The 18321-nt window shown below is 43.8% G+C and overlaps 2 protein-coding genes across 5 annotated transcripts; both read right to left on the bottom strand.

Annotated features, from left to right (window-relative positions):
* Positions 1-4458: 4458 nt before the first annotated feature.
* On the bottom strand, positions 4459-6772 carry LOC120458008 (NHL repeat-containing protein 2). The gene is made up of 3 exons (XM_039645504.2): positions 6551-6772; positions 5289-6496; positions 4459-5235 (listed from the first exon to the last, which is right to left on the bottom strand). Exons 1-3 carry the CDS (start codon positions 6735-6737, stop codon positions 4480-4482), a joined length of 2151 nt encoding a protein of 716 aa, XP_039501438.1. The 5' UTR covers positions 6738-6772; the 3' UTR covers positions 4459-4479.
* Positions 6773-8690: 1918 nt separating this feature from the next.
* Positions 8691-11666, bottom strand: LOC120458585. Of its 4 annotated transcripts, none has more exons than XM_039646286.2 (2): positions 11568-11666; positions 8691-11467 (listed from the first exon to the last, which is right to left on the bottom strand). In XM_039646286.2, exon 2 carries the CDS (start codon positions 11043-11045, stop codon positions 8703-8705), a length of 2343 nt encoding a protein of 780 aa, XP_039502220.1. In that variant the 5' UTR covers positions 11046-11467; positions 11568-11666; the 3' UTR covers positions 8691-8702. The 4 variants fall into 4 exon arrangements, with proteins under 4 accessions (XP_039502220.1, XP_039502218.1, XP_039502219.1 ...); XM_039646284.2 differs by having other exon boundaries at positions 8691-11515; XM_039646285.2 differs by having other exon boundaries at positions 11551-11666.
* Between the last annotated feature and the right edge of the window lie 6655 nt (positions 11667-18321).

Raw genomic sequence — 18321 nt, forward strand, 5'->3', positions numbered from 1 at the left:
CGAAAGAAGCATTACGTCGATGTGCTTCTCATGTAGGAATTGAACTAGCTCAAGTTTGCGCTGTGAAACGCCATTGGCGTTCCACGTAGCAATGCGTAAGGTAGCCATTATTTATTTGATTGTTGGGCTACAAGCATTTGTATCAAAAGGTTTTGATTACGCATCATGTCTTGAATGGTGGTCTTCATAAATGTCATAAATTCCATCATGATCTCTTGTAGGGCTTGCATCATAGCTTCAGTTTTTGTTTCCTGCTGCGCAGCTTGGTTATAGTTTTGTTGTGTGTCTAATTTTGTGTGCACTTCATGTGGGGTTCGAGAATTTTGGGTTGGAGGCGTCATACCGGATTTTAGAACGTTTGCAAATGTTATCTTGTTAGTGTTTGATGTAGGCCAGGGAGCGAAACTTGCTGCTTTCGAGAAAGGTACTTCAGGATTTGTTTCTGATGGTGTCAGCGTAGCTGTTCCTTGGTGTGTCCGCGCCGTGCTTATTCTTTTGGGAAGACGGATTTTCAGCTCTTTGTATATTGGACAGCCTCTGTGGTTTGCTGTGTGATTGCCCCCACAGTTATTGCATTTTTTCTCGCATCCATTTTCTTTGTTAGTTTGACAGTGTTTGGAGTCGTGAAGATCTCCGCAGACTACGCACACCGGGCGAAGTGTACAATACGACCTCGTGTGGCCATACTCTTGGCAGTTTGTACATTGTACAGGAGCGTTACGTTTGTGCGGCTCTTCTACTGTGATCCTACGGATCCTAAGGAGCTGGAGTTTGTAAATTGGGTGAACCTCGTTTTTTCTAGGAGGCTTGTTTTCTGGTTCAAGCTCTATCTTGAAGAGTGGTTGGGGCTGCCTGTTTCTGTTTTTGATATTGAACACGCTTTTGGCGTAGAATCCCTTTTCCTTTAGCGCCTCAGTTATTTCTTCGGGCGTAACATCAGACTCAATGCCCTTCAGTACTACTTGCAGGCCCTTGCTGCTTTTAAGGTGATAGGTGTAGAAGCCTATAGTTTGTGACTTTTCTGTAGTTGTCCTCCGTTTTCGTTTAAAGTTTGATTTCTTTGATAGTACCTCTTACGAGAGGAATTATATGAAAGCTATCTTTTCCAATAAGGCCAATCAAAGCATTTACAAAACCGCTTGTGCTCTTCTCGCGGATGTATATTGGCGGAGGCTTTGTTTTCTTCGGTTCGTTATCAACGGATCCCAGCGGCACGTCCTCAGCGGTATCTGCCAGCAAGGCAAATCTGTTGGTATTTCCGGGGGCTACATTGTTGATCAAGGTAGAGTTGTCGCGTGTATTTTTCGGCTTGTTTTTCATACCAGAATTTTCCGGGCTGAGCTTTCGCTTTATTGTAATTTAGCGGTCCATTCCAGTCTGCCAGGTCGACCCAGCTTTTTTGTTTAAGTTTTCTTTTTGTTTTGCTGGTAGTGCAGCAGAACCGTTTATTGCTTGCGGTTTTGCTTTCGCTGGCTCAGTCAGAGCGTGAGCGGGTGCAGCCGATGACGAGATAGAGCGGGCTGGCGATATATCTCCATCTGTTGTTGTTGGAGGTAGCGGGGTTTCTGTCGGAGCTAAGAGAGCGGGAGAGCAAGAGCGCGCTCTTTCCACCAGGAGATCTGGTGGCTATGAAACGAACTCAGTTTGTGACTGGCAAAAAACTAGCTAGCAGCTAGCAAGAAACTGCCGATACGATGTACGGAAAGCAGCTCAGGTGTAAGGCCCTACAATAGCTTCAACATGTGCAGAAAATATGAAGCTATGGAAGTACGCGTCTACAAATGAAGATCTATGGTTTTCTGGGTCAGACGACAGTGATCAGGATGGCCGACTGTAACGATAATTATCGATATGCGATAATCGATAATCATCGCAAAGGGTAGCGTCGTGAGCGCAGGCAGAAGAGGAAGAAGGAGATATAAGAAAAAGGACAAGCATAGAGTCAGTCGAAGAAGAACAAAGCGAGTGGAAAGTTGTGCAGTAAAAAGATAGTCAAGCCGAATGTTGTCGTGTCCGGAGTAAGGCAAAGTTGCGTAGTCGTCGTCCGGAGATCAAGAAGTGTTGGCATGAATCATCTTCTTATTAAATACCAAATATAAAAAGCCAACTATTTTAATATCAAAATATTACTAAGATAAACAATTGTGCTAAACAATAAATATCCTACATATATATGGTCGCAAAAAAATTTCTTCTTCTACCTTTCAAGGAATCTAGATACCCTTTTATTCTACAATTAACTGGTATTAACACAAGCTCCATACACTTCTCCCAATGTTAAGGCTTGAAATATTTATTCTGACTATGAACTTCTTCGTGGCAACTGTTTTTAAAATAAATAACTACTCATACTTGGATTACATATCGGTCACAATCTAGGAGGAATTTGGATACTTGGATACTACACATATACGAACTTTACGTACTTGATGCAACGGCTACCATAACAATATTTGCACAGATACCAAACGGCACATCAAAACACGGGCATTGATGACTGGGAGTAGATTAAATTTAAACAAATTTATCAATCAATGAATTTATCGACTCGGAGCCTATCCAACTAGAAAAAAAATCTTACGTTCGAGCCCGTTTAAACTACTTAACTAAGTCCATACGCGCTATTTACATTTTTTGGCGGTTTGTGGGCGTTAGAGTGGGCGTGGCAAAAAGTTTTTTTGGAAATGGTTAGAAATTTACTAGACTAATACGAAAATGAAAAAAAATCAAAACATTTTTTAAAAGTGTGGGCGTGGCAGCATTGCGCTGTTTGTGGGCTTTAGAGTGGGCGTGGCAAAAAGTTTTTTGGCAAATCGATAGAAATTTACAAGACCAATTCAAAAATGAAAAAATTGGCGTTTGTGGGCGTTAGAGTGGGCGTGGCATCATGAATCGACAAACTTGCGCTGCGTCTATGTCTCTGGAGTCTGTATGCTTCATCTCAACTTTCTAGCTTTTGTAGTTCCTGAGATCTCGACGTTCATACGCACGGACGGACAGACGGACGGAAAGACGGATGGACAGACGGACATGGTCAGATCGACTCGGCTATTGATCCTGATCAAGAATATATATACTTTATATGGCCGGAAACGCTTCCTTCTGCCTGTTACATTCTTTTCAACGAATGTATTACATCCTTTTACTCTACGAGTAACGGGTATAAATATAATTATAATAAATGATCTGGAAACTTTAATATTTTAAGCAAATAACAAAATATCTGGGCACGGTGCGCTGATTCAAAGGTCCCACAGACCAAGGCCGCCGTTTAAGATATATAATTAACTGTTATTAGATTTAAACAGACTTGCGGAGAATTCGAACGGATTCCGGGTAATAATAAACGCAATAAACGGGAGTAATCAATATACATAAATACAATTTTGATGTCATGATGATGTCCAAACGGGTTGAATTATAATATTAAATAAACGAGCAAACTGCAATTGATACTTTTAAGAAAAGGAAAGCAAAATCTCAAGACGGATTTAGCCCCATCGCGATACAAAGATCTCCTGACAATGTCCAGCTTCACCACAAAAACGTCAACTCAAAGAGAGAACCCCAGCTATAACCTAGAAGTCCGTTGTGGAAGCCGTTTCGAAAAAGCCAGAAGACCAAGAACACCGAGCCAGACGAAGCGGTCGTCGCATTTAAGAACGTGAGAGAATGGATTTCCACGTAATTAATCTGCTCGGCTGAGTTACCAAAAAGTTTGATTGTGTCTCCAAGGCTGGCATGTTTACACTTAAAAAATTTAGTAATTGCTGGCGGTTGCAACCCTGAGAATTTGGTAAACAAATTTTAAATTTGAAATTTTCAAACAAAATAAGACAATTGAAATATTTCAACATTTTTTTAAAAGTGTGGGTGTGGCAGTTTTGTGCGGTTTGTATGCGGTAAATGGGCAAAATGTGGCAAAAAGTTTTTTGTCAAATCGAGAGAAATTTACAAGGCATATACAAAAATTAAAAAATATCAAAATATTTTCCAAAATCTGGAGTCTGCATGCTTAATCTCAACTTCTAGCTTTTATAGTTCCTGAGATCTTGACTCGGCTTTAGATGCCGTTCAAGAATATATATACTCTATAGTGCGGAAAACACTTCGTTTTAGTTACATACTTTTCAACGAATCCAATATATATTTTAATCTTCGGGTATAAACAATTTTAAATATGTATTCGAAATATAAGACAGCCGTTTTACTCCACCAGTAACCAGTTTAGTAAAATGAACATAAGCCATTTTTAGATAGATAAGAGCTCGTGTTACCCAATGCAAACAGAATCTATTTAACTACCTTGAATTTTCTACGAAACAGCCAGGAGCCTCATGGGAGCCTTTCTTTCTACCCAATATAAACTTTTTAACTAATCGAGTATTTACACTAAGTGTGAACGCACACCCATTAGTTAAATTTTGAAAAATTATAATTGATCGATATACGCAAAAATTTTCTTTAAAAAACATATTTTTATTGCTCAATGTCAATAATTACGGTATGGTTGGATATATATTCTTCTGTTATGTCATCGCGTTTTATAGAAACTGTAAATTTTTTTACTAGACAACAATTTGAGAGGCATAAATTTAACACGAATTCAATTGTAAATATTTCGCTTTCACACAAGAAATCGGGGTAAGTAGCCTGCACCTGCATGTCGCAAGTCCCATCCAGTAGAGTTCCGCATGAGGGATTTACTTTTACAGATTGACATACACTTTTCAGTGTCCACTTTTGAGGAGCTTGCTTTGTAAAGTTAAGTCTCGGCGAAAGTCGAAGGTTAAACAAAATTTTGCTTGGTTTAATTAAATCAAGAGGCAATGTTCTTATTATATTATTTTCCTTTGTTTTTTGTACATCTTGTGGCGCATCGGTTTCACTAGCGGACGCAATTTGGCTGAAATCTAAGCAAAACGGTTGTGCTATAAGCGTTACCAAATCTATTATATGAATTGAATGGTTATTGGTATTAGCTACCAACAAATTCCGTCCGTTGGCGTCCAAGCACAGTCCGGCGGGCTCGTTTAAAACCAGGTTGGTATTATCTTGGTTCTTAATTTGTAGAGTAGATATATCATTTGATTCGATGTCAATGACTTTGATTTTATGATTATAGGTATCAGCAACATAGAGTCTGTTATTGGCATCATTGAAAGTCACTCCTAACGGATGTTGAAGTTTTGCGTTGAATAGTCTACCGTCAATGTCACCGAATGCAAATAGGTTCTAGAAAAATCATACATAAAATATATAAAACAAATTCATAAAATGGAACATACAAGTGGGTTTCGATCTCCTCCAACGACAGGCATAACTTTTCCGTCTATCATAGAAGCTTTGCGAATGCTCGAACTTTCGCTGTCAGCTATATATAAAACGTCTCCTGATATAGCAAGACCAGACGGCTGTGCGAATGCAGCGTTCTGTGGGTAAGAATTATTACGGTTTTCCTCCAAACCATTTCCTATTAGTGAGACACAGCAAAGGGGTTCAAATTTACGGAATTTCCACCAAATAATTCCTTCGGGAAAATAACCCCATATCTGGTGGGTGCCTGCCATGGATATAAGCATAATTGTTTTTTCTGGTATGTTACGTTCATCAAGATGAAAGGACATATCCATGTCTCGCGTTCGAAATATTGCAACATCCCATGGTGATGAAAGTGGTTGCAATGGACCTAGACGTCCACCTATTCGTTCGTTTCCCTGATGGCCTGTGCCAGCAAGAGTTTCCACCATTCCATTTGTAAGAGAGATTTGACGAATGGCGTGATTTTTTGTGTCCGCTACAATCAAAATGTTTTCATTAAGAAATGCTATGCCTTGAGGTTTATTAAACCGTGCTGTTGTTAAGTTTCCATCCACGAAACCAGGTTGGTATCCTCCTATTTTGTGTTGTACCATTCCTCCACCGGTAAGCACAAGCACCCTGTTGTTCCCCGTATCAGCAATAGCATACCGGCCATTAGGGCTTCGAACAATCTTTGCGGGAAAACGCAAGTTGGACGCCGGTTGGAAGTCGCTTAATAATTTTATAGGCAAACCTCTGTGGTCAATTTTACCTTGCCGGCTAAAAAACGATAGGGAAGCAGCCACAAATTCCTGTAGGAATTTTCCATGCCCTTCGCCCATTAATAATATCATTGGAACACCAGTTGGGCTTAAAATCAAGAGAGATGGCCAGCAGCGAATACCTATAGCGCGCCACATTCCAGATCGTGAATCGTTAACAATGGGATGAGATATTCCATATCGTTGAACAGCGGATAGAAGGTTTGCCGCATTGCGTTCATTTTCGAACTTGGGACTGTGAACACCAATTACTACAATACCACTTTCTATTGGAAAGCGTTCTTCCAGTGAGTGCAACTCAGGCAAAACATGCATACAATTAATGCAGCAATATGTAAAAAAGTCTAATACAATTATTTTTCCTTGCAATCCTGTTACCGATAAAGGACAACTTACATTAAACCAGTCTAAATCTGAAGTACAGGAATTAATAATATTATGCATTGATTATGAAAACTTCCTTTTACCTGTTTCAAATTCAAGAGCGAGACCCTTGAGTTTCGCAATGGAGATATCGTCATTCCATCGGTCAAGAAACTTGGTAATGGTCCTAGCCTTTTCATTTTCTCCATTACTGCTTTTGTATGCTTGCAACAGTTCATCTGTTATAAAAGTCAAAATATCAATTGCCGCTAGGTCATCATTGCAATCCATTCTTAACTAATTATAATATATAATATTGTGTATATATTGGGATAAAGTTAATGTGGCCATAGGTCCGTAATGAAGAACATAATATTATTATTAGTACTATTAGGAACAATGAAAAACGGAACTTGGGCCGACTTTCAAACATTTGTTAGTGTGCATTAAGAATTAAAGTATTTAACTATCTTTGTTCGAGCAAAGAGCATATTTTATAATGAATGATTAACTAGCTTTTGAGAACTATAAGGAAAATAAATTTGATGGTTTTCCAATAGAGACTAGAACATAATGATTACCTAAAATATTAAAATATTTTAGAATATTAAAAAATATTAATATTAAATAATATATATAGTAAATTTTTTTATTAAATGTAATAAAATTTAAAATATTATGAGATACCGTTCAACTTAAAACACGTTCTGTTAACCGTGTGATTAATGTCTTGTCCCACAGTAGTCCCACGAACGAAGGAAGTTGAGTCTAAAGTTCCTCGCTTTTATTCCTTCTACGGTAGGGGATGTGACCTTCAACTTTGCCGCTACTATTTGGATCTTACTAATTATTTGTTGTCTGCGAGAATATTGTATTTTTCTAAGGATTTGACAAATTTTCGAGATTTTTTGAGAAATTTTATTATTTTGTTTTCTCAAAATAAAATCTCTTTGATTATTCTAAATAATTTAATAAAACATTGTTAGGCTAGTAAAAGGTTAACAGAATATTGATCTTACCGCGGTCGTCAATTCTCAACGTCTAGTATTCAGTAATGTTTATTTTAGAGGCTATTTAGTTACAAATAAATTAAAACGGATTTCGAATTAATATTATATCTATAGAAAGGAAGTAATTTCGATAAATAATTCATATTTATCTAACGGTTTCCAAATAATATATCAAAATGTAGCCTTAAGAACAGAACTTAGAATTTTAACGGATATCATGGAAGTCGGTGTCGTCGTGCGTCACATGGAGTTGCCTTAAACGGCTACCCCACGCATTGGTTCCCGAAAGAAAGGGCAGACTAATCCGTGGTAGTAGAACACGTTTTATTCTGGAAGAATTCAATGTTTCACAATTGCAACTAACTTAACTTATTAGCTCACCGCAGTGTGTCCTCCAACTCTTACACGACAATGAAAAGCTAAATTTTCCCGGCAATTTACAATGGCGAAAAACAATGTGCCCAGACACATATGGGCTTACAAATCCTTCCTCATTCGGACTTCTCAAAAATACTAACTAGCCTATCGATAACAATATTCGATCCGCGACATCACCGACCCCGTGAAGAACCGCTTCAATCAAATCCAAAACTGCAAGTTTAGAGACGGGTCGCATCATTGTCCTAGATAGGCCGTTGTCGTTCACGCGCCCCTTTAGCGCGTCTGACGACTCCATCAGCTCCGCTGTAGATCTCCTCCACGATGCCCTTGCGCCACTCTCGTCGCGCCAAGGCAGGATCGCAGACGAAGACCGTATCACCCTGGTGGATGGGCTCCGTTCGGCGGCACCACTTCTCGCGGCGCACAAGCGTAGGCAGGTACCCCATGACCCACCTCCTCCAGAAACGGTCTCGTAGCAGGCGAGCAATCCTCCACTGCTTCCTCGTAGAACCCTCCTTGGGCAGCTCCGCATCCAATCCAGGCGTATCCGGCAGATTGGCTACTCCCTTGAGTAGATCGTTTGGCGTCAACGGCGCCTCCTGGTCCGCATCCACAGGCAAGTGGGTGAGCGGACGCGAGTTTACAATATTCTCCGCCTCAATCAGGAAACTCTCCAATACATGGTCCCTCGGCGCAACTTCCTTCAGGGTATGACGCAGTATTCTCTTGACGCACTGCACCATGCGCTCCCAAACTCCGCCCTCAGACGGGTTCGCTGGACTGCTGCGCAGTCTATATACTGGCCCTCTACTGCAGACGAAAATCCTGATCGCAATTATGCAGGAATCCGTCGACAGGTCATGCGCTAGCTCAAGGCGACCCAACGCTTCTCCCTGTGACGGGACACAGTCACCAGCAGTGGCCCAAAGTAGTCCAGTCCTGTGTATTTGAATGGCCATCCACCCATCGGCGGCATCGGCCGCGCTCGCTGCAACTTGCACTCGTTGCACGATGAGATGACTCTCCGCATCACACGCCTCATCTTTGTGACCCAGAACTTAGTCCGGATCTCCGCAATCGTAGCATCCACATTTTGATGCTTCATCCTGGCGTGGAAGTCTCTCACAGTCAGCTCTGTCAGACTGTGCCTGTGTGACAGTAATACGGGCCTCCTCGCACTGTACGGCATGAACAGTGCGGCATCAATTCTGCCGTAAGCTCGCAGAATCCCGTCCTCGTCTAGGTAGGGCACCAACCCTCGAATGTCGCTCGATCTAGCGACGTCCTGTCCAGTTTCCGCCGACCTCATCTCTTCGGGGAACGACTCCAATTGTGCCTGTCTGACCAACAGGTTCTCCGCGGCCGTAAGGCCGTATTCCTCGAGCTCGTTTCGCTGTTTGCGGCACCAGCGCGCAAACCGTAGGACCCCGGCTGTGGTCCTCACCAGGCGACTGAAGCTCGAGAATCTCTGAAACGGAATAACAAAATCGTCTGCCGCAACTAATGTAAACTCACTGGGCATCTCTTCTTCATCAGGGGCATCTGGAACACGCTCAGTTCCTTCCTCAGGCCCCGGCCAGCTGGCTGCTGGCTGCCTCAAAAATGCAGGTCCTCTTAGCCACCTTGATTCCTGACTAAGGTCGACTCCTTTCTGCGACCGCGTCGCATCATCAGCCGCATTGTCGGCTGTAGGCACCCATCTCCATTGGGAAACCTTCGACGACTCCAAAATCTCCGCCACTCGTCTTCGCACTTCACGCTGAGCTCCTCTATCCAGGCTGTTGCTGGGAACGGCTGGCTGCCGGTTCCTCTCCTGGTCCCTGTAACCATCTCGTAGCGAAGGCCTCCTGGCCGTGCTGCGTCTGGAAACTGCTGGCTGCTGGTTCCCTTCGTGGCGTCTGAAACCACCTCGCTGCAGCGGCCTTCGCTCCTCGTCCGCACCATGTAGCAGACGGTGATGCTCCCTTCGGCATCCATTAATCTGGCACTCACCTTGCGTATAGCAGGATCTAGCCGTGTGCCCGCTTCGCAGGCAATTGAAGCAGAGCCGATGCCTCTTCACATTGCTCCACCTTTTCTGTGGCGAAGCTCCAATAAATTCTCTGCAGTTCAATATTCCATGCTGTCCTCCATAGATGGGACAACCTCCATGCCGATCATCCTGTTGATCGCATTCATTATGGTCGACGCTTGCATGTAGAAGTCGACGCCTCGGCTCCTTTACCTCGACGTCCAAAACCGTGCACACCACGTTTGCGTACTCCTGTAGCCACGCGCTGAAGTGGACTACAGTGGGAAAGGGCGCAATCGTTGCAGCATGCCTGGCCCAGTCCACTCGCTTGCTCGTTGGCAGCTTGGCCACAAGCTCCTCCATGAGGGTTGGGTTCCCCAGGTGCTGCTCCGCCTTCGCTGACTGCAAGAAGGCAGCGAGGTTACTCACTCGGGTTGCGAAGGGAATGATCTTCGCCAAATTGTGCTCCGAAATTGGCTGCACCTCTCGCACGTTGTTGAGCTGGCTGCGTATAAGCTGCTCCGGTCGGCCGAACCTAAAGCGCAGCTGCTCCATCACGGCGCTGACATTCCCTGGATGAATCAATAGCGCCTTCACTGCCTCGCGCGCTTCATCCTTCAGCGCCTTCAACAACCTCTGGTTGTTCTCCAGGTCCGTGCAGTTGTACGCTCGGGTCGTCTCCACGAACGCACAGCTGAAGATCGGCCACTCCTCGGGCTGCCCTCCAAATATAGGCAAGTCCGGAAGCTTCCTTGGCCCATATGCTCCCTGGATTCCACTCGGCGTCGTCGCGGCGTAGGATCCGACAAGTGGCGATGCTGTTGCCGCATTGTGGATGCTCACGCCCGGTAGCACGAGTCCATCCGCTGGCTGCGCAGTGCCTGTTGCACACAGTGGCTCCACAAAATAGTTGCTAGTCGTTAGCAATGGCGGTCCACTCGAAGATGGCGGCAGCGTGCAGGCCGCACCGCTCGCACCGTCACCGTTGTATGGCACCGACCCGACCCCGTTATGTAAGGCCTCTCCGTTTGATGTGGGTATTGGCTGGCCGCTCCAAAATGGCGGCCGCCCCGACGCTCCACTGTTGGCGCCAACTGCGCTTGGGCCAACTGCGATTGGCGCGCAATTGGCGGTGCTCACACTTTCCAGGGATCTAGCCTTCTCCAGCTCCCTCTCCAACGCTGCGATCCTCTCCATGAGTTCCAACGCGAGGGGCTGGTTCACATCCGGTACTGAACTCCGCTGGCTGCGGCCACGGATGCTTGGCGCTCCTTGCGCCTTCTGACCGCTGGCCGCGGTCCCCACAAATGACGCTTCTTGCGTCTCCTTGTCGCTGGCTGCGACCCGTTCGTACCGGCGTTCGACGCTGGCTGCGTCCCTCTATGTCGCTGACTGCGACGCCACTGTCGCTGGCTGCGACTCCTCTGCCGGTACGTAGCGCTGGCTGCGCTCACACAAATCCTCCTCGCTGGCCGTCTTAACCGTCACTCCAGCTCCGCCAACTCTCTAGCTGGCCTTCTAAACCGTCATTCCAGCGCAAGTTGCCCCTGCAGTCGCCCTAGGACTGCGAATAAATGGCTGTCGTCTGCTGCCTTAAACGGCTACCCCACGCATTGGTTCTTGAAAGAAAGGGCAGACTAATCAGTTGTAGTAGAACACGTTTTATTCTGGAAGAATTCAATGTTTCACAATTGCAACTAACTTAACTTATTAGCTCACCGCAGTGTGTCCTCCAACTCTTACACGACAATGAAAAGCTAAATTTTCACGGCAATTTACAATGGCGAAAAACAATGTGCCCAGACACATATGGGCTTACAAATCCATCCACATTCGGACTTCTCAAAAATACTAACGAGCCTATCAATAACAATATTCGATCCGCGACAATCGGCGTTTCGAAAAATTATCTAAAACAATTTGGAATTTTACATTATACTGCTTGAGAAAACAATGTTTTATTAAATTATTTAGAATAATCAAAGAGATTTTATTTTGAGAAAACAAAATTGGACGCTATCGAATAAAATTTCTCAAAAAATCTCGAAAATTTGTCAAATCCTTAGAAAAGTACAATATTCTCGCAGGAAACAAATAATAAGTAAGATCCAAATAGTAGCGGCAAAGTTGAAGGTCACATCCCCTACCGTAGAAGGAATAAAAGCGAGGAACTTTTGACACAGTAAAATCTTTGCCCGAAATATGCGGAAATCATAAAAATTCATTTTGTCTCTTGAAGACAGGCAGTTAACATCGCAAAAATAGTTTTCATCCCTTTAAATGGTGGTGGTGTCAATAATCCGGAAGAGTTTAGAGTACGGAATGTTAGATGTTGTATGGTTAACAAGGTTTTGAATTTTGGATTAAAAATGTCCGTGAGACTATCGCTCGCACAGTATGCAGAGTACAGTACGTTGAACCCGTATTATCTGTCACATCGAGTGGTCAAAAAAAGCTAGGAAAAGTCCGCTTTCTCGGCCAACTCTGGAAAATAATAGTTCTTTGGACTACAACTAGTACTCACAAAGGCACCCAGGAATTTTAAAGGGTAATCAAAAAAATTCCTGCGGGACGGGATACAAAAGTGCCAGTGGATAAAAATCGGCAAGACCAATAATAATATTGAGAAGACCAATAATTTTTTAAAGAGTAGGCGTAGCAGTGTTGCACGGCTTGTGGGTATTAAAGTATAAGTTAATAGATCACTCAGTTGGTAGTTACTTTATTCTCCGCACTTCCGTAAAGGCGAGGGTTTAAATCGGGTTGTCGGGGCTTTTAAACCCCATAGTACAAATTTAGACTGAATTAAAGAGCTACCCGTTTCCCAGCTTGAGGCCTCTGCAGCGCAGTCTCCGAAGCGCCAGGTCAGCATTCCGATATCCGGTGTCAGTCACTCGCTCCGTGAGTGTTCCAACCGGGCTCCGGGCAATTGCCCTTGGAATGCGCGATCAGCAGTTCTTCCAATGCGCGTGCAAGCCACCGGATAATGTGGCCTGCAATTCGGCGGTTTCTCTCTTCTGCTAACTTCGCCCCCCCTCAAGTGGTCGCCGTCCCGGTGACCTGCTAGCTCCACATCAGTGCCAGTTCCCGGCTTTGTTCGCCTCCTGGCCTTCAGGTGATGGTATCCGAGCCAGACGGTAGAGCACAGTAGGAAGGCGATGAGTATGTACAGGGAGTGATTTGCTGAGGAGGGAGCCTGAAGTGAGTTCCTCTCTGAGGGTCCCGATGAGGTGAAGGTTCCTCAAACTCAACTAGTGTAGAAATGGGAGACTCAGCCGGTTCCGGTGGACCGTGATGTTGACCGTGGCCATGGCCGAGACAGTGGGTTTCTTCTTCGAGTTTCCCAGGTGGTTGATGAACCAGGTTCCGTAGAGTGCCACTCTATCGAAATAGGTTACCAGGTGGGTTCCCGATACCTTTTGCTCTCGTCTTTGATCGTCGGTTAAGGTCATATTGGCGTCGTTCATGATCAGGGTGCCGTGCTCAACTATGGTGATTGGATCCAAGTGACCCGGAAGCGTGGAGCAGTGCGCAATATCTCCGGAAATTATATGCCGGGCGCAGGTGTCGTATTGGAGCTCCCTGCCGAAGGTCGCACCTACTGTCGTCCTGCATTGGCCGATGTTGATGTTTCGTGTCGGGCACTCAGCTACCAGGTTTCCTCTTTCGAAGTCTAGGATCCTCTTATGGCGCTGAACTGGGAAGACAGTTATCTTTTTACACCTAAGCTTAGGACTAGAGAATTTAATGAGGAAATGTAAAATTTCAGAATTTTTGAAAACATTAATGCTAGATACTTCTAATAATTCTATTACGCTAATGTCAGTAGGCTGTCTGTCTTTCAATTTGCCAATATATATTTGCAACGTTAAGCTTAGCTGGGGTTAGGCCCATTAAAATATTCTAAATGGTGGGTTTTCCTGTCTGCCTCGAATTTTTGGATTTGATTTGCTGCAGCTGCAAGTTCGTTTAGCCGCTTTTCGAATTTAAAGTGTAACTCTGTTTGCCCTTCCTCCGTTCTTAACAGCTGTCAGGTTCGTCATTATAACCGTTTTCCTGTGGTCGTCCGCAAATGTCCTCGTCATCGTTTCTGTCTAGTCAGCGTAGTCTTCATAAGTCGTCATGTTCGTCGAGTGCTGTAGGTATCAGTAAGAATCCCAGATGACAATTTCGCCATCTTCTATTGGGATGTAGCCGCGTTCGTGTAGTCATTAAGTCTTATTGCCGCGTTCGTTTAGCGTATATTGTCCTTATGGACCACCTTCCCCTAATGAGAACCGTGGCCCCCAGGTCTGCTTCGATGGTTTGTTCAGAGCAAAGCGGGAAAAGTTTGCTTCCCAAGCGCTTGTTTGACTTTAGGAAAACTTTATCGCCTACTTGGTAATTTTTATCTGTCCTCTCTTTATTGGATGTTTCCAAGCTCTTATTCTGTGCTTGTTGAATTTTCTCGCTGATTTTTTTCTCGAATTCTACTGGTGTTGAGTGTATTATTTCTATTGGTTTTTTGTCCGTTACCGAATGTATGTTTCTATTATACCTGGCAGTTGCTAACAGAATTAGCTGTCGTGTCGTTTATCTCTTTTTCTATTTTCTGGCACCGGGCATTTCTGCGAGTGTGCCGTGAAACCGTTCTACTTGTCCGTTGGAAGTACTATGTAAAGGTGGTGCGTTTGCGATAGAATGTTAAAATTGATGACATATTCGCTAACTTCAACTTTCCAAGATCATTCATCAGCGGAGACTGGAACGCAAAACATCCATGGTGGGGTTCTGCGATCACCTGTCACCGAGGTAACTTACTTGCCGCTAGCGTCAACTCAATTAACGCCAACATCCTGGCGACTGGAGCACCAACATACTATCCAAGCGCAGTAAATCGAAGACCATCCTGTTTAGACTTTGCAATCTATCGCAACATTCCACACGACAAGCTAAACATCAGAGACAGCTGGGACCTTGAATCGGACCACCTGTCTCTCATCACTACATTAAAAACAGAAGCCACACAATGCACTCAACGTAGGCAACTTCTTAGCAAACACACAAATGTAGCTGTTTTCAAGGAAGAACTATGTAGATCGATACGCCTTAACATTAAGATCAACTCTGCTGCTGAAATTGACGACGCGGTAGACCTCTTCACTACCAATGTGACAAATGCGGCGAGGAGTGCAAACATGCACACTGTAAATAATCATAGCAGAGCCCTCATACGCCACTCGAATAGATTTGATCCAACCATTGCAGAGATGCTAGTCCGTAAGAGAGCACTGAGAAGACGTTATATTCGAACGCACAGTCCTGAGGATAAAGCTCAATGGCATAGATGCGCCAGAGAGCTTCACGTTGCCATGGCTGAATTGAAAAATGCGCAATTCGAACATATGCTAACCAATATGGATTATTCTAATGATTCCACTTTTAATATGTGGTCCTTTACCAAAAAAGTAAAAAGAATGCCACAGAAAGTTACGCCTCTGAAGAACAGCAATGGTAACTGGTGTCGCTCCTTAGAAGAGCAAGTACAAACATTTGCGGAACACCTTGGCGACAGATTCACTGCGTTTAATTTCGCATCCGAGGGGGATATCAACAGTATAAACGAAGTACTACAGCGCCCATTCCAGATGTCACCTCCAATAAGACCTATCCGTCTGGAAGAAGTCTCAAACATGATACGTACCCTCAAAAGACGAAAGGCGCCAGGTCACGACCTAATAAGCAACGCAGTACTTAAAATCCTTCCCAAGAGAGCACTATTACTTATCACATTGATATTCAATGCGATACTTAGAGTGCAATACTTTCCCAAAAAATGGAAGAGTGCTAGAATCAGTATGATTCTAAAGCCAGGGAAGCCGGAACAGGATCCAAGCTCCTACCGGCCTATTAGTCTCCTGCCCTCCTTATCGAAGGTAATGGAAAGGCTGATAGCTTCCCGACTTATAATACATCTAGAAGACAATGATACTATCCCAATGCACCAATTCGGATTCAGAGCTGGCCACAGTACGATTGAGCAACTGCACCGTGTAGTCAATCATATCCTGAAGGCCTATGACCATAAAGAATACTGCAACGGAATCTTCCTCGACATTCAACAGGCATTTGATAGAGTTTGGATCCCGGGACTACTAGCCAAAGTCAAAACAGCGCTGCCAGCCAACCTGTTTGAGCTCATCAGATCGTTTCTCACAAACAGAGAGTTTTGCGTCCAGTCCAGAGACGCAACCTCTGTAAATGTTGCCATTGCAGCTGGCGTACCTCAAGGAAGCGTCTTAGGACCGATACTTTACTCCATCTATACAGCAGACATCCCCAAGCCAAGCTATTATGAAATGACCAATGACAACAGCAAAATGCTGCTGGCCAGCTTCGCTGACGACGTCTGCTTTCTCAGCTCCTCGAACAGTGAGACCGAGTCGTCACAAATGCTGCAAACTTATCTCAACGAATTCGAGAAATGGGCCATGGCGAACAACATCAAAATTAACGAAAGCAAATGCGTAAACGTTTGCTTTACGTTACGCCATAAAACAACTCCTGCGGTACACATTAATAATGTGGACATAGAGCAAGCAACTAAGGCGAAATACCTAGGCCTCACACTGGACAAACGCCTAACCTTCCGAGATCATATTGCCAGAGTCGTCAAAATGTGCAACCTAAAGCGTAACCAACTATTCTGGATGCTAAATAAGAAAAGCAAACTACCTTTAAGATGCAAGCGTCAGATTTATCAGCAAATTATCGCACCTACTTGGAGATACGGCATCCAAATTTGGGGAGTGGCGGCTGCGTCCCACCGAAAACGATTCCAAACCGTCCAGAACAAAACATTAAGACAAATCACTGGCTGTGACTGGTTCGTTAGCGGCCAAACGCTTCACAATGATTTAAACCTGAGCCTTGTTGAAGACCAAATCTCGTTCTTCTCAAGCAGATACAACGATCGATTAACTGCCCACCGTAATCGTCTCGCCCGGAGATTACAGGGGGCTATCCCAATTCGCAGGCTCAAAAGAAGACATTTTGGGCTGCTTCTAAGATGATAGTATGAATATATTATTTACCTGAAACCTCACTACTCGAAATTTGACCTATTCCTATGTATTAAGATGAAAACAAATTATATTTTATAATTAAGAGATTATTTACTTAAGACAACATTTAGGTTAAAGGCTTTAATTGACCTGTTCCTGAATAATATTAAATAAAGATGTTAATTAATTTAAAAAAAAAGTGACCTTTTGTTGTCGCAATAGATGGTTTTTATGTTTGAAAAAAAGTTCACTTTATTTAATACTGGCGATTTTACATCCACGCCCTTGGCGGGATTGCCTGTACAATAGCGAATTTTGAAAATTTTTTTCCAGCATAGGAGGGAATTGGCGTCTGTCCGATTTTTTGCCCATTGGGGGTGTCGACTGTACTTGGCCATAGAGCAGATCTTGCAGTTAGATGCGGATTCAGTTGTTGGGCGAAGCATATTCGGAAAGAAATAGTCCCGCAAAATCTGTTTTACATTCTCTTGTGCCGCTCGTAGAGCCCTGTTGTGTTCCATTATGACAATTTCCCCTTTTTCGGTTGTTTCCGTTATGTCCTGCACAAAGCTTTTTGTATGCTTGAAGGTTGTGCTTGGGAACAGTTCGACTAAATGATGCTGAATAAATGCCAGGATTGGTAGGGAGCAATGTATTGCGTTTACTACCTCAGCATTTACTACGTCTTGCAGTACTTTGAGCAAATTTTCTCGGTTAGATATTTTTATCACATGTCTCACATTGCTTTAAACAAGATGAACATGTCCGCCGAGAAACTGTTTCCTTCCTCAATTATTATTTGATTCCTGAAACAGTTTAATGGTTTGTCAATCGTATCTTTGGTGTACGTTAGCGACTGTTCGCTGTGTACGGTCGCTACGTCTGATTCGGGTTCGTCTTCTAAAGTGTTTATATTTTAGCAAGAGTTCGTTTGCCACAAAATTTTCTTTTCCTAGTTTGTAGACCAATTTTGCGACGTGATCGTCGATAATTCCCTTCCAGCGCTTTAGTTTCACGTTTGGGTTTTTGTCCGAGACGGCTAAGGTAAGTGGTTGGTGATCGGTAAAAATCTGTAAGCCTTTTACCGCGTACAAGTAGTTCCGGAGGTTTTTTAATGCCTCAACTACGGCGAGAAGTTTTCGCTCGTTGGTTGCATAATTTTTTTCACAATCTCGCAAGGCGCGCGATATCAAAGTGATCGGGCGGCCGTCTTGAGATAGTACCGCCCTAGACCAGAACCTGACGCGTCTATCGTCAAATCGAATGGTCTCTTTAAATCCGGGTATGAAAGCAGAACGTCTTCTTAGGCTAAGATTTCTGTCGAACGTTTCTTTCTGTTCCTTAGTCATGTCAATGTCAATTTTCCTTGACTGATATTTGCTTGTTTTTCCATTTTCCCCCTTTAGAATATTCGGGCGGTGCGATTGTCG

The sequence above is a fragment of the Drosophila santomea genome, chromosome 2L (assembly GCF_016746245.2).
Source record: "Drosophila santomea strain STO CAGO 1482 chromosome 2L, Prin_Dsan_1.1, whole genome shotgun sequence".
Classification (NCBI taxonomy): domain Eukaryota; kingdom Metazoa; phylum Arthropoda; class Insecta; order Diptera; family Drosophilidae; genus Drosophila; species Drosophila santomea.

Coding starts and splice junctions, on each gene's coding strand:
- LOC120458008 (XM_039645504.2), bottom strand. CDS start 6,737: ATGGATTGCAATGATGACCTAGCGGCAATTGATATTTTGACTTTTATA. Junction 6,497..6,550: donor CGCTCTTGAATTTGAAACAG/GTAAAAGGAAGT, acceptor CCTGTACTTCAG/ATTTAGACTGGTTTAATGTA. Junction 5,236..5,288: donor GAGGAGATCGAAACCCACTT/GTATGTTCCATT, acceptor TGATTTTTCTAG/AACCTATTTGCATTCGGTGA.
- LOC120458585 (XM_039646286.2), bottom strand. CDS start 11,045: ATGGAGAGGATCGCAGCGTTGGAGAGGGAGCTGGAGAAGGCTAGATCC.